Here is a 16,227-nt window from a genome sequence, read left to right as displayed (position 1 = left end):
GCGCCATCTGCATGTGCATGGAACAGGTTTGTAAAGAACCGGCCAAACGCGTCTCGCAGGAGCTCCTCCTGTCACAGCACTGAGATGGCTCTGCAGCCTCGAGGGTCAGATGCTCACAGCAGTCAACTTGAGGATGCAGAGGACTTGGAGAGACAGGGGCCAGGACCAGTGGGCAGACAAGTAATCCTACACACACCCTGCCCCAAGCAAAGGCCAGCTGCTTGTCTGCTTGGCTTCAGAGCCAGAAGGGACTCCAGAAGAGGGCTGGGATTCAGAGCATTGGGAATCTATTCACACTCTGACCAACAAAGGATGGAGCTTTTAACTTTTCGTCTGTAGCTGGAGACTCCAAGGGGCTGAGGTGGGAAAGGCACCAGGAGGATGGGTGCCCAGAGGATGCCAGATGCCTCCACCCCAGGGCCTTTGCACTGCTAAACTTTGCCCGCTGAGCCCTCTTTCCTCAGGCCACATCCTCAAAAACACCTCTTCTAAGCCAAAGACTATAATAAGAGATGAGGAAGGACACTATATCATACTCAAAGGGTCTGTCCAACAAGAAGATCTAACAATTTTAAATATCAATGCCTCCAACGTGGGAGCAGCCAAATATATAAACCAAATAATAACAAAATCAAAGAAACACATCAACAATAATACAATAATAGTAAGGGAATTTAACACTCCCCTCACTGAAATGGACAGATCATCCAAGCAAAAGATCAACAGGGAAATAAAGGCCTTAAATGATACACTGGATGAGATGGACATCACAGATATATTCAGAACATTTCATCCCAAAGCAACAGAATACACATTCTTCTCTAGTGCACATGGAACATTCTCCAGAATAGATCAAATCCTCGGATCCTCGGTCCTAAATCAGGACTCAACCAGTATCAAATGATTGGGATCATTCCCTGCATATTTTCAGACCACAATGCTCTGAAGCTAGAACTCAACCACAAGAGGAAGTTTGGAAAGAACCCAAATACATGGAGACTAAACAGCATCCTTTTAAAGAATGAATGGGTCAAACGGGAAATTAAAGAAGAATTGAAAAAAATCATGGAAACAAATGATAATGAAAATACAACGGTTCAAAATCTGTGGGACACAACAAAGGCAGTCCTGAGAGGAAAATATATAGCGGTACAAGCTTTTCTCAAGAGACAAGAAAGGTCTCAGGTACACAACCTAAACCTACACCTAAAGGAGCTGGAGAAAGAACAAGAAAGAAACCCTAATTCCAGCAGGAGAAGAGAAATCATAAATATCAGAGCAGAAATCAATGAAATAGAAACCAAAAAAAACAATAGAACAAATCAACAAAACTAGGAGCTGGTTCTTTGAAAGAATTAATAAAATTGGTAAACCCCTGGCCAGACTTATCAAAAAGAAAAGAGAAAGGACCCAAATAAATAAAATCATGAAAGAAAGAAGAGAGATCACAACTAACACCAAAGAAATACAAACTATTATAAGAACATACTATGAGCAACTCTATGCCAACAAATTTGACAATCTGGAAGAAATGGATGCATTCGTAATAACATATAAACTACCAAAATTGAACCAGGAAGAAATAGAAAGCCTGAACAGACCCATAACCAGTAAGGAGATTGAAACAGTCATTAAAAATCTCCAAACAAACAAAAGCCCAGGGCCAGACGGCTTCCCGGGGGAATTCTACCAAACATTTAAAGAAGAACTAATTCCTATTCTCCTGAAACTGTTCCAAAAAATAGAAATGGAAGGAAAACTCCCAAACTCATTTTATGAGGCCAGCATCACCTTGATCCCCAAACCAGACAAGGATCCCATCAAAAAAGAGAGCTATAGACCAATATCCTTGATGAACACAGATGCAAAAATTCTCACCAAAATACTAGCCAATAGGATTCAACAGTACATTAAAAGGATTATTCACCACGACCAAGTGGGATTTATCCCAGGGCTGCAAGGTTGGTTCAACGTCCACAAATCAGTCAATGTGATACAACACATCAATAAAAGAAAGAACAAGAACCATATGATACTCTCAATAGATGCTGAAAAAGCATTTGACAAAGTACAGCATCCCTTCCTGATCAAAACTCTTCAAAGTGTAGGGATAGAGGGCACATACCTCAATATCATCAAAGCCATCTATGAAAAACCGACCGCAAATATCATTCTCAATGGAGAAAAACTGAAAGCTTTTCCACTAAGATCAGGAACACGGCAGGGATGTCCATTATCACCACTGCTATTCAACATAGTACTAGAAGTCCTAGCCTCAGCAATCAGACAACAAAAGGAAATTAAAGGCGTCCAAATCGGCAAAGAAGAAGTCAAATTATCACTCTTCGCAGATGATATGATACTCTATGTGGAAAACCCAAAAGACTCCACTCCAAAACTGCTAGAACTTGTACAGGAATTCAGTAAAGTGTCAGGATATAAGATCAATGCACAGAAATCAGTTGCATTTCTCTACACCAACAACAAGACAGAAGAAAGAGAAATTAAGGAGTCAATCCCATTTACAATTGCACCACAAACCATAAGATACCTAGGAATAAACCTAACCAAAGAGGCTAAGAAACTATACTCAGAAAACTATAAAGTACTCATGAAAGAAATTGAGGAATACACAAAGAAATGGAAAAATGTTCCATGCTCCTGGATTGGAAGAATAAATATTGTGAAAATGTCTATGCTACCTAAAGCAATCTACACATTTAATGCAATACCTATCAAAGTACCATCCATATTTTTCAAAGAAATGGAACAAATAATTTTAAAATTTATATGGAACCAGAAAAGTCCTCGAATAGCCAAAGGAATATTGAAAAACAAAGCCAAAGTTGGTGGCATCACAATTCCGGACTTCAAGCTTTATTACAAAGCTGTCATCATCAAGACAGCATGGTACTGGCACAAAAACAGACACATAGACCAATGGAACAGAATAGAGAGCCCAGAAATAGACCCTAAACTCTATGGTCAACTAATCTTCGACAAAGCAGGAAAGAATGTCCAATGGAAAAAAGACAGCCTCTTCAATAAATGGTGTTGGGAAAATTGGACAGCCACGTGCAGAAAAATGAAATTGGACCATTTCCTTACACCACACACAAAAATAGATTCAAAATGGATTAAGGACCTCAATGTGAGAAAGGAATCCATCAAAATCCTTGAGGAGAACACAGGCAGCAACCTCTTCGACCTCAGCCACAGCAACATCTTCCTAGGAACATCACCAAAGGCAAGGGAAGCAAAGGCAAAAATGAACTTTTGGGATTTCATCAAAATCAAAAGCTTTTGCACAGCAAAGGAAACAGTTAACAAAATCAAAAGACAACTGACAGAATGGGAGAAGATATTTGCAAACGACATATCAGATAAAGGACTAGTGTCCAAAATCTATAAAGAACTTAACAAACTCAACACCCAAGGAACAAATAATCCAATCAAGAAATGGGCAAAGTACATGAACAGACATTTCTGAAAAGAAGACATCAAGATGGCCAACAGACACATGAAAAAGTGCTCCATATCACTTGGCATCAGGGAAATACAAATCAAAACCACAATGAGATATCACCTCACACCAGTCAGAATGGCTAAAATCAACAAGTCAGGAAATGACAGATGCTGGCGAGGATTTGGAGAAAGGGGAACCCTCCTACACTGTTGGTGGGAATGCAAGCTGGTGCAACCACTCTGGAAAACAGCATGGAGGTTCCTCAAAATGTTGAAAATAGAACTGCCCTATGACCCAGCAATTGCACTACTGGGTATTTACCCTAAAGATACAAACGTAGTGATCCAAAGGGGCACGTGCACCCGAATGTTTATAGCAGCAATGTCCACAATAGCCAAACTATGGAAAGAACCTAGATGTCCATCAACAGATGAATGGATAAAGAAGAAGTGGTATATATACACAATGGAATACTATGCAGCCATCAAAAGAAACGAAATCTTGCCATTTGCGACAACATGATGGAACAAGAGCGTATCATGCTTAGCGAAATAAGTCAAGCGGAGAAAGACAACTATCATATGATCTCCCTTATATGAGGAAATTGTGATGCAACATGGGGGCTTAAGTGGGTGTGAGAAGAATCCATGAAACAACATGGGATAGGGAGGGAGACAAACCATAAGTGACTCTTAATCTCATGAAACAAACTGTGGGTTGCTGGGGGGAGAGTGGTTGGGAGAAGGGGCGTAGTGTTATGGACATTGGGGAGGGTATGTGCTTTTGGGTAAATTGGAAGGGGAGGTGAACAATGAGAGACTATGGACTCTGAAAAACAATCTGAGGGGTTTGAAGTGGCCGAGGGGTGGGAGGTTGGGGTACCAGGTGGTGGGTATTATAGAGGGCACAGCTTGCATGAAGCACTGGGTGTGGTGAAAAAATAATGAATACTGTTTTTCTGAAAATAAATAAATTGGAAAAAAAAGGGAAAAAAAATACCTCTTCTTTTTTTTTAAATATTTTATTTATTTATTTGACAGAGAGAGATCACAAGTAGGCAGAGAGGCAGGCAGAGAGAGAGAGGAGGAAGCAGGCTCCCTGCTGAGCAGAGAGCCCAATGCGGGACTTGATTCCAGGACCCTGAGATTATGACCTGAGCCCAACGCAGTGGCTTAACCCACTGAGCCACCCAGGCATCCAAAGACACCTCTTCTAACACCCTCTGAACTTCACCCAGACTGACAGCCTCTGTTGCTCTTGTGTGTGAGTATTTGCCTTTTTTCCTTTTTTTTAACATCTTAATTTTATTTTTTTTTTCAGTATTCCAGAAATCATTGTTGATGCACTACACTCAGTGCTCTATGCAATCCACGTCCTCCTTAATACCCACCACCAGGCTCACCCGTCCCCTCCAAAACCCTGTTTGCTTCTCAGAGTCTCCAGTATTTTATGGTTTATCTCCTCCTCCAGTTTCCCACAACTCGCTTTTCCTTTCCTTCTCCTGATGTTCTCCATGTTATTCCTTATGCTCCACAAATACATGAAACCATATAACTGACTTTCTCTCCTTGATTTAATTCACTCAGCATATTCTCTTCCAGTCCCATCCACGTTGCTACAAATGTTGGGTATTCATCCTTTCTGATGGAGGCATACTACTCCATAGTATATATGGACCACATCTTCCTTATCCATTCATCCGTTGAAGGGCATCTTGGTTCTTTCCACAGTTTAGCAACTGTGGCCATTGTTGCTATGAACACTGGGATACAGATGGTCCTTCTTTTCACTGCATATGTATCTTTGGGGCAAATACCCAGTAGTGCAACTGCAGGGTCATAGGGAATCTCTATTTTTAGTTTCTTAAGGAATCTCCACACTGTTCTCCAAAGTGGCTGCACCAACGTGCATTCCCACCAACCATGTAAGAGGGTTCCCCTTTCTCCACATCCTCTCTAACACATGTTGTCTCCTGCCATGTTAATTTTGACCATTCTAACTAGTATAAGATCTATCTCTATGTGGTTTTGATTTGAATCTCCCTGATAACTAGTGATGATGAACATTTTTTCATGTGTCTGTTAGCCATTTGTAGGCCTTCATTAGAGAAGTGTCTGTAAATGTCTTCTGCCCATTTTTTGACATGATTACATGTTTTTTGGGTGTTGAGTTTGAGGAGTTCTTTATAGATCATGGATATCAGCCCTTTGTCTGTAATGTCATTTGCCTAATCAAAGAGGTAAAGGAACTGTACTCATGGAACTACAGAACACTCATGAAAGAAATTGAAGAAGGCACAAAAAGATGAGAAAGTATTTCCAGCTCATGGATCAGAAGAATAAAAATTGTTAAATTGCCTATACTGCCCAGAGCAATCTGCACTTTCAATGCCATCCTGATTAAAATTCCACCAGCATTTTTCAAAGTGCTGGAACAAACAATCCTAAGATTTCTTTGGAACTAGAAAAGACCCTTAATTACTAGAAAATGTTCGGAAAAAACAATAACAACAAAGCTGGGGGCACCACTTTACCTGATTTCAAGCTTTACTACAAAGCTGTGATTACCAAGACACCATGGTACTGGCATAAAAACAGACACATAGTCCAGTGGAACAGAGTAGAGAGCCCAGATATGGACCCTCAACTCTATGGTCAATTAATCTTCGACAAAACAGGAAAAATATACAGTGGGGAAAAAAACAGTCTCTTCAATAAATGGTGCTGGGAAAATTGGTCAGCTACATGTAAAAGAATAAACTAGACCATTTGCTTACATCATATGCAAAGGTAAGCTCAAAATGGATGAAAGACCTCATTGTGAGGCAGGAATACATCAGAGTCCTAGAGGAGAACAGAGGCAGTAACCTCTTCACATCAGCCACAGCAACTTCTTTCAAGATATGTCCCTAAAGGGAAGGGAAACAAAAGTGAAAATGAACTTTTGGGACTTCATCAAGGTAAAAACATCTGCACTTCACAGCAAAGGAAACAGTCCACAAAATGAAGAGGCAACCCACGGAACAGGAGATGTTGCTCTTGATATAAGCATCCAGAACATTCTCTTCACAGCTCTACCATCACCCAACCTTCCGAGTTTGTTGATTTTCTTCTCCCAGAGTGCAGAAGTCCTCTTACAGTTGCTTTATTTTCTCAGTAGATATGGAAAACACAGTCATCTGCTGAGAGTAGGGGCTTCGGGGAGGAAAGGTGTACAAGGTGACCACCATGCTCTGAGGCTTTGGACACCGCTGAGGGGTCCCAGCCTAACTGTGACAGAAGGACACAGAAACGTGTTTGGTGTGGGCTACCATGACTCTAGACACATTTGAAAATCCAAATTTGTATAACATGAGTATCTCTTCTAAGTCTTTTTTTTATTTCATTTTTAGAAATCAAATATTTAGAAATCAAATATTTCATCTATTATTGTCTAATTAAATCTTATTGTACCAAAACATGTGTTCCATCCTCATTTTTAGGCTCATAAATATTTACACATGTTCTCACTGAAGACAAAAAGGTCATTTTAAACCTAGATAAGCAGTAACATTTTTAACCAAAGAAGGAGGGGTGTTTCATTTAGCTACCTTTCCAAGGCCTGTGAGGAGAGCTCCACAGATTTTCCTCATCACTCCCAGATGTGCTGCAGAGAGACCCTGGATGGATTCCTGATGTGCTGCAGAGAGAGAAAGTCCTAGCTGGACTCCAGATGTGCTGCAGAGAGAGGGTGCCCCTTCTGAACAGCAGATGTGCTACAGAGAGTGAGCCACAGCTGGAATCCAGATGTGCTGCAGAGAAAGTGAGCCCCAAGCTGGAATCCAGATGTGCTGCAAAGAGAGATAGAGTCTAGGCTGGATTCCAGATGTGCTGCAGAATTAGTGAGTCCTGGCTGGACTCCAGATGTGCTACAGAGAGAGCCCCTGCCTGGACTATAGATGGGCTGCAGAGAGGGAGTCCCTTCTGGACTGCAGATGTGCTAGAGAGAGAGAGAGCCCCAGGCTGGACTCCAGATGTGCCAGAGAGAGAGAGAGAGAGAGCCCCAGGCTGGACTCCAGATGTGCTGAAGAGAGATTGAGCCCCTGCCTGGACTCCAGATGTGCCACAGAGGGAGAGCCCCAGGATGAGAAGGGAGATCCAGGCTTACAAAGCCCCCTTGCATCCAGCCTGGGATCCTGCCTGGCACAGAGCCTGCATACTGTGTGCCCCTGGGAGCAAGGGGTTCTGGTGAGCACTGTCCCTGCTCTAGCATCTTTGGTGAGATGGAGAACCTTGAGTCATGGGACCATCCAGAGAGACACTGTTTCCAAGTTTGCCCAGTGCTTCAGACCCACTGTTCTCCATTTAGGAGCTGGCTGTGGGGAGAGTCAGGTGGTGAGAGAGGGACTCCTGATTCCATGTTGCCCTGGCCAGCGCTCTGGTAAACCTGCTGAAAACAGAGCTGCACCCCTCCCTGGTGCCTTGCCTGTTACTTAGGGCCTTCCACATCCCTGAACTCCTCCCCAAGCATGGTGCTCCTCGCAGTCCACAGAAACTCATCTCCCATGCCCAGAGGCAGTGGTCCCTTGGGGTTTCACAGACCCCAGCATGACCCACACCTCCCGCATGTCCTCACGGAGCTGGAGCCTCAGCATCCACCCCCCGGAGACTGCCGCACTCTGCAGACATGTTCTGGCCAAGCCTACAAAGTGACTTCCCTGAGCCTGCCCCATTTCCCAGGCATAGCCTGTGTCTCCTGTGGGTCGCCCATCCCCCACTGGGTTTTCTGAGGTTTCCAGCCATCCCGGCTGCACGTCTGCTGCGGGTTTGCTTGGCTTCCTTGGCACGCGACCATGGAGACCCGAGACAACACACAGCTCAGCAGCTCCAGACACCCATTCTGAGCCAGCCTGGGCAGTGTCTGAGGACAGTTCTGTCCTGCTGGCTCTGGGCTGCCTCCCCTTCCTCCTGTCCTCCAGGTGGGGAGCTCATCGGCATCATCTGCTGGGCATCTCCCAAGTGCTGAAAGCAAGCAGGGGCTCTATCCCCCATGCTCCCCATGGCTTTGGACAAGAAATCACCCCAGAGCCCAGGACCGGGCACAGACAGGACAGCCTGAGACAGAAGCACGGGCATCCAGAAGAACCAAAACAAGAAGACCGTGAGTGCTGTGAAGCATGGCAATAGTCTGCTGGCAAATGTGCAACTGGAACTGAATACAGAGAAGAGAGAAAGCAGGGAAGAAGCACGGAAAACAAAACCCCCAGACTGCACTGAGACTGAGGAATGCTGCCCTTCCACAGACTCAAGAAGCTCGCGAACTCCGCGCTGCTTAAGAAAAATACACAGAGAAAAGATGATAAAACCGCTGAAGACTGAAGCCGCAGAGCAAAGGTTAAAAGTTGGGAGAACGTGGGATGGACCTTGCGCAGCCCCGCCAGCCAGGAAGCGTCAGGCACCATGCCCGCCTCGCCCACCTCTGCTTGGGTATCTGACCACGGAGCATTCACGGTCCAGAAGAGATGGTGGATTTTGCTTGCTGGGCTTCTACCTTTCTGTTCTTCCAAGTTCTCTTCTGGAGCAGTGTCTGCAGGGTGCCGGGCCCAGCAGCGTTGAGAAGCTCACTGCAGGACAGGCATTCTGTCCAGGGATCTGGTGTAGACTTTGAAGTAGGTGCTGGAAGGAGTTAAGACTTTGGGACTGCTGGGATGGAATGAATGTATTTTGCATTCAAGAAGGACATGAATTTTGGACAAGGAAGCAGGATGTTGTGGTCTGAAATGTGTCCTCCAAATTCCAGAGGTTGAGAACTGTCCACTCCAAGCACTCTTAAGACAATCATAGACTTGGGGCTTGTAAGAGAGGCTCATGTCTCAGTCCGGAGCCTGGGAGGCCAGCACATGCAGTGTCTGGTGAGAGCCTGCTTCCTGGTTCCCACACAGCCTTCTCGCCCCATGCTCACTTGCAGGAAGGAACAAGGGAGCTTCCTGGGCTCACTTCCATGAGGGCACTCATCCCAGGTGTGACCTAATCACTTCCCAGTGACCTCCATCTCCTTACACCATCACAGTGGGTGGATCAGATTTCAACATACAAATTTTGGAGGGACACCAACATTCAGTACACAGCCAAGCCCTGACACCCAGTGTGGCTGTAGACAAGGGCTTCACAGATGCAGTGAAGATAAATGAGGTTGCTGATGTGTGGTCCTCTTTCAGGAAAATAGAGACACTGAAGAGCCCGTGCTCCATCACCCTGTCGTGGGAGGATACATGAAGAATGCAGCCATCTGGAACCGAACTCTCCAGCCCTCCCAGCCCCCAGAGCTCAGCCGCTGTTCTGGCCCCGCCGACGGTACTTGGTTACGGCCACCCAAGCAGACTCAGAGACTCTAAGTCCTGTTGACAGGACAAGCAGACAAAAGAATGAGTCAAGAGCCAACTGTGTGAGCAAGACATCTGACAGACCTGATCTCACGGATGTGTTGTGAACTCTGTGTCCAACTGGAGATGCACATAAGTAGTTGTGAACACAGCAGACACAGGCGAGCCGACCAGTTCCAAGACAGCAAAATCGCCTTGGCTGTTCTCAGACCACAGTGACATTCAGCGAGAGACCCGTAAGAAAAAATAACTAGAAAATCCCATCTTTTGAAAGTAAGCCACAATCTCTAAGTAGCCCATGGTACAAGAGAAGAAGAAATCAGAATGAGAATTAGGGATTATACGAAACTGGGAGATAACTGAAAACACATCAAGATACGTAGCTGCAACTCAAGCAGTTCTGGAGGAAAACAGGGTGTTGGTGCATCAGGAAAGGAAACAAGGTGGAAATCCACGACTGAAGTGCCCACCTCCTGGGGGACGTTAACCTCAACCCCTCCCTCACGTCGATGGCAGGGACCAAGGCCGGGTGGAGGCTGATCTACACACCAAGGATAAAATAATATGTGCATACACGAGACAACAGATCATCTCACACATCTTGGGAGAGGAGAAGATTCCTTAAACAGGACATGGCAAGTATTCCCATAAAGGAAAACAATGTTAAATTGGACAAAATAAAACTTAAGAACTTCTGTTTATCGAAATACTTTAAAGCGAGGAAAGGACAAGCCAGAGTCAACATTCACAGAACCAGCCTGTGGAGGACTCCTTGTAGGAGGCCCTCAAGAGCCCTGCAGACCTGGTGAGACACAGACAACTGCCCACAACTACCATCTGGCACCAGGACGGGCGAGAGGCAAACCGCAGACAACAGTGGGGGCCAAGGGTGTGCAGTGACGGGCCTCTCACGGCCATGAGAAGGGACATCTGAAGCATGATCTGGCTGTCCCTAGTGAAGCTGAACTTTGGGCATGCACACACATATGGGTGCGCATTGTGGCAGCCAGACACGGGAAACAGCCCAGCCATCCCCCCATGGGAGAGGAAGACGTGAGTTGTGGAACACCAGCTGGGATGTGACACGCAACCTGTGGGCGCATGTCCTACATGTATTGAGAGCTGGAGGGGGCAGACACAAAGGACACTGGGCCTGCGTGGCTGTCACACTGTCCTGCCGTGACCGGGTGGCTGAACAGCAGCAGCTTCCTCCTCACGGTCTGCAGGCTGGACACCCAGCGTCAAGGCTCCAGTGCATCTGGTGCCTGGAGAGACCATCTCCTGGTTCCCAGATGGCCACCCTCTGCTGGGTCCTCCCGTGGGGGCAGGGGCAGGACGCCCTCTGGACTCCATACACCAAAGGCACGAGTCCCCTCACAGGAGGCTCCCCTTCATGGCCTAACCACCTCCTCAAAGCCCCGCCTTCTCCTAGCATCATCTTGGGAGGTCGCTTTCGACCTAGGAGCTTTGGGAGGACACAAACCGCCCATACAGAACTTGTGACTCCACTCCACAATGTTCAAAACCAGGCAAAAGTGATCTGTGGTGTCAGAAGTCAGGCATTACCTACCCTTGGGATGCACCAGGGTGAAGGGGCCCTTGGGGGCTCCCAGCAGTCTGAAGTGTCTCAGCCTGAGCGCTTGGTACACGGACGTCTGCTCTGAAATTTTGCCCATCTTCAGGCTCATGACTTACACAGTTGGGGCTGTATATCTTGTATTGCAATAAAAAGTTAACTAAAAATCCAAACAATACAAAAAACTTTGGACCTATCCCTTTCAGGCACAGAAGTTTCTATCAGAGGAGAAAGGTTCCAAAGCAATGCATATAGCATGACCCCATGCTTGTAAACAGAGCATGCACACAGCAATGGGTTACACGCCAACATCATTTATTTAAAAAAATATTTATTGGGCATGTGCAATGTGCTGACACAGAACAGACCTGGAAGACATCTCTATGACGGTACTACCCATGCAGAGTCCCGTTGCATGCATGGCCAGCTCCGGGGCCCGCACAGCCTGGGACAGCCCCACCTCCTGCATGGCGAGGGTGGGGGCTAGGGCAGCAAAGACAACACGACACACGATGCATGAATAGTCACTTTCACAGGACGACAAGGGTGATGCATGTGTGTCCTATGAGTTTAGAACTAGACCTAGCTAGGTCTAGTGCTAGTCTAGTGCTGGCAGACCAAGCCAGCACTGTGGACACCACTGGTGGACACCTGCAAACACAGCTACTTCTAGAGGATGGACACAGGCAATGACGGTGGTGAGACAGCATCACTTCCCCCCGAACCTGGCGCGTCGGCAGGTGACTCTGACAACGGGACCAAGCCCGCAGATTTGGGTGCTGTCGCCCACCAGGCGGCGATCACAGGGGGGCTCCTGTCCCAGGGCTCCTTCCTGCAGTGTCAGCTCCCCGCTCCCCACAGAGCATCTGCTGTCATCTCCAGATGGGAAAGATCTTCTCTCCACCCTGGCAGAAAAAACACAAACAAAGCCATCAAATCAGCAATCACTGCAGGACGATTAACATGCAGTATTTCCTAATAACTGAATGTCGTACAAAAGAACGACATTCAGGTGCAGAAATTTTCCTGAAGACACGTTAAAACTTTCAACATGAAATTAGCATAAACAAAGTACAAAAGATGTATTAAAACATACAGACAAACCATCTGATTTTCTTTTTTGCTCTACACTAACCCATGAGTGTCTCCTGCGCAGCAGCCCCTGTGAGACACCAAGCCCCAGGCCCCAGCCTCATGGTGGGCAGGATGGCTCCAGCACCCTCAAACCACCACTGTGGTCAGGTGACCCACAGCACACACCTACAGCACATGCCACTGGCCCCGCATCCGCCCCCAGCCTCCCCTCAGGAGGATCAGAAAAATAATGCAGTGGGAAAGGCCGTGTCTTCGCTGGTCAAGGGCTGGCCACCGTGATCACCCCAGACGCGTCTCCCAGGACCAGCGCCCCTGCCCCTGATTTTACAGCTAAGTATCTCACTTTCTGTGATGTGGGGTCTTGCATGGAAGTGACAGACCAGTTCAGCACCATGGACATGAGCCTCCTCTGCACCGGGTTTCTCCGCAACACAACTGAGCCTGTGACCACGTCCCCTGGGACAGAGACAGACTCATCCATCATGAAGAGCACCTGCTTCCAGTGGGTGGTTCTGCAAGGCATGGGGCAGGAGTCACCATGCTGGAACCGGACCCTCTAGGCTTCCCTGCAGGACAGACGCACCCCAGCCTGACAACCCGGACAGCCTCTGTGGGGACAGGGACTGAGTTAGGACCCAGGGTGGCAGCAGCTCCTGAACATGGCACAGATTCTGGGCAGGGGAGGGCATCTGGCACTGGTGGCTCAGAGCACACATGGCCGGGCCCAGGCCCCTCACTCCTTGTGACAGCCCCACACCTCCCCAAAGTCCCCTGCTCGGTCGCTGAGCCACCAGTGCTAGAGTCCCCGTTTCTGTAGCCCAACAAGTCCTCATTCCCGTGCAATCCCAGTGGAAGGTGAGCGGGACAGCCGTAATATCAGGGAGACACAGTCACACTCCCGAGCTCCACAGGTCTTACCGGCTCTGACAACTTGGCCCGACCACCCACTGCCGCCACTGCCCCACACCTGGCATGCAGCCCACGGTCCTGCTCACCGGCCCACCCTCCCTCCTGCCTCAACCACTGGGAGGGTCTCTCTCCGCCCTCACAGAGTGCCCGTCCCATGTCTGCACCCTGCAAGCCTACACCACCTGTGTGTGGACGCACTGGGGGAAGACCACCTGGGCACACGACCATCCCCTTCGTGTCTGCCATGGTCCTACCCTCACTGCACATCTGTGCTCATGGGACCTGGATGGAAAGCTGGCCAGAGCCCCAGCCCCACCTCCTCCACAAGACATTCAGGGCGCACAGCCCCTCACCTCTGCCCCTACTTTCCAGAAGGGCATCTGGGGTCCTCCTGGGCCCACTGCCATAGCCGGCATCTAAACGGGTGTTGCTGCAACCCTCCCTTGTCCAGACTAGTTACCGAACAGGACAACAAAGGCGCCAGAGGGAGGCAACATCCCCACGGGGGCTGCTGTCGACCACTGAAGCTTCCCAGTATGTCAAGCAAGTGAGCAGCATCATGTTACAGCATGAAAAGTTGTCTCAAGGGGCACCTGGGGGGGGCTCAGTATGCGAAGCCTCTGCCTTCGGCTCAGGTCATGGTCCCACGGTCCTGGGATTGAGTCCCACATCAGGCTCCCTGGCCCAGCGAGGAGCCTGCTTCCTCCCTCTGGCTGTCGCTCCCCCTGCTTGTGCTTTCTCTGACAAGTAAATAAATAAAATCTCTTTTTAAGAAATTTGTCTCAAGAAGCACTGACCTTCTCCCAGACAGTCAGAGTAGAAAGCCCCTAGAGCTCTATGAGACCACAGGACACTAAAGCAACTTCCAAGGCCAAGACCAAGTCTGCTCCTCCTAGTCACACAGGGGTCAGAGGGCAGCCCAGGGGAGCCCAGTGTGGGGACGGGTGGGGCCCGGCCCGGACTTGCCCACCCAGGGCCTGCACACCCTGCTCCGTGTCCCAGGACCACTGAGTCTTGGCCAGAGGGCTGACCACCTGAAGGCAGGCCAGCCGCATCATCTCCTCCCGGGGCTGCTGGTGGGGTCCCCATGGGAGACGCACACTCACGGGTGGAAGGGGCCTGTGCACAACACCAGCTGGAGCTCATCCTCCTCCAGACTCTGGAACCGCACACTGAACCAGGCCATGTACCCATGCAGCATGCCTGCTTTCCTGATCTCGAAGTGCAGCTCACCTTTCATCGTCTGTTCAAGCGGATGGTAAGAAGGGGACACGGGTTCTGTAAGCACAGGACTGGGCCACGAGGGTCCCCCTGAGCAAGAACTAGCAACTGTCCACCCGGTCCTGCCCCACAGATCCCACTTCCCTGCACTGCCTTCAGAACTGTCTAGTTCAGCAACGACGAACAGGACTTGCTGGTTTAGCTGAACACCTCCAACACCACGTAAAATTTCCTCCTCCTGAAACTACTAAAATTGACATCATAAATCCAAATGCTGCAGATAATGAGAAAAGGTTTCAAGCAATCTGGGCCTCATCTGCCCAGACATGAGTGGAACCAAATTTCCTCTCAATTCTTTGCATAAATGAAGTTCCAGGCTGAGTCTCTTTTCTGCAAAACTACATGCAGAGTCAAGAATTCAGTCTCCACGTTGTTCTGCCCATTGGAACCCCGCAGGGGCTGCCCAGGACCCCCACACTCGCTCGCTGCTCCTGCACCTCCCTGCACACCATCAAATGAGGTCCCTCTAGGTTTCACATGCACCACCTCGTGGAAACAGGGGGAAGCAAAAGTAAGAATTAAGAATTCTGTCATCAACGGTAGTGAAAACAATTTTAATTCAGCCCTTGAAGAAACTGGATATGATGTATTAGAATCCAAAGATGCTGAAAATATTAAACATAAATCTGAAAAGAATGGATGATGTTGAAGAGGCCAGTGGTAAAGAAATTAACTTAAAAATATAAAATACAAAATCAAACATAAAGAAGCAAAGACTCTGGGAAAATCAAAGCAAGGCTCGTGATATCCGCAGAGGAGTCTCTGTGCATGTGTGCCACTGACAACATGAGAGGGAAGTGCGCGTCTCGTCTCACCTCCAGGTCCATGATCTGCACAGTCCTCATGTCCAGCTGTAATATGGTGCACGGCTCCGAGAGATAGTCTTCTGGTTTCAAAATGTGGTTATACTTGGGCTTTGAAAATACTCCTTCATTGCTAAAGATCTAGGGAAAAAGTCAAAGGCATTGCTCAGAGGCGTGGACTGACATCTCGGGCTCTGACACATGCACGCACGCAGGACCACAGCACTCGCAGCGTCTCTCCAGCATTCGCCGGAGTTCCAAGCCACAGCCTGCGGCACAAGGACACTGAGATGGGCTAGAGGTCCCCACAGGCCACCTGGCGAGACCACAGTGCGAGCGCCTCCCACCTCCACCCTCTGCGCAGGGCCTAAGCTCCTGGAAACCAACCGTTCCCTCGCAGGCAGCAACTAGACCCATCCCACCGCCCTCTTCCTGACACGTGGAAAGAGTGCGTGGGAGCCCAGTGCGGCTACCTCACCTGACCCAACCTCATCCCGTGGACACGTCCTCTCACAGCACAAGAAGGGCGAGTACAGGACAGTAAGATATTCACAGTAAATGAGACACTTCTGTTCTAGGTGACCCTCTCTGACCAGCATCAGACCGACTCTCAGGAGGGGTCCCTGCACACAGGGGCTGAGCCCCCGCACTATCCCTCCTTGTCACTGCGCCTGACCCCATTGTGGAACGTGGTGCTTGCCCAGTCACAAAGTCCCATGGGAGATGGTTCAAAAAT

General features: G+C 48.3%; 1 protein-coding gene across 1 annotated transcript in view; it reads right to left on the bottom strand.

Annotated features, from left to right (window-relative positions):
• Window positions 1–12,275: 12,275 nt before the first annotated feature.
• The window catches only part of LOC122913421 (protein arginine N-methyltransferase 2-like), a 33,257-nt gene continuing 29,305 nt past the window's right edge, over window positions 12,276–16,227 (bottom strand). The window contains 4 exon segments of the mRNA XM_044260161.1: window positions 12,276–12,308; window positions 12,842–13,010; window positions 14,514–14,650; window positions 15,504–15,624. Of these exon segments, the coding sequence (XP_044116096.1) occupies window positions 12,276–12,308; window positions 12,842–13,010; window positions 14,514–14,650; window positions 15,504–15,624 (460 nt within the window).

The sequence above is a fragment of the Neovison vison genome, chromosome 7 (genome assembly GCF_020171115.1).
Source record: "Neovison vison isolate M4711 chromosome 7, ASM_NN_V1, whole genome shotgun sequence".
In the NCBI taxonomy this organism is placed as follows: domain Eukaryota; kingdom Metazoa; phylum Chordata; class Mammalia; order Carnivora; family Mustelidae; genus Neogale; species Neogale vison.
This window is presented reverse-complemented; position numbering and strand designations above follow the sequence as displayed.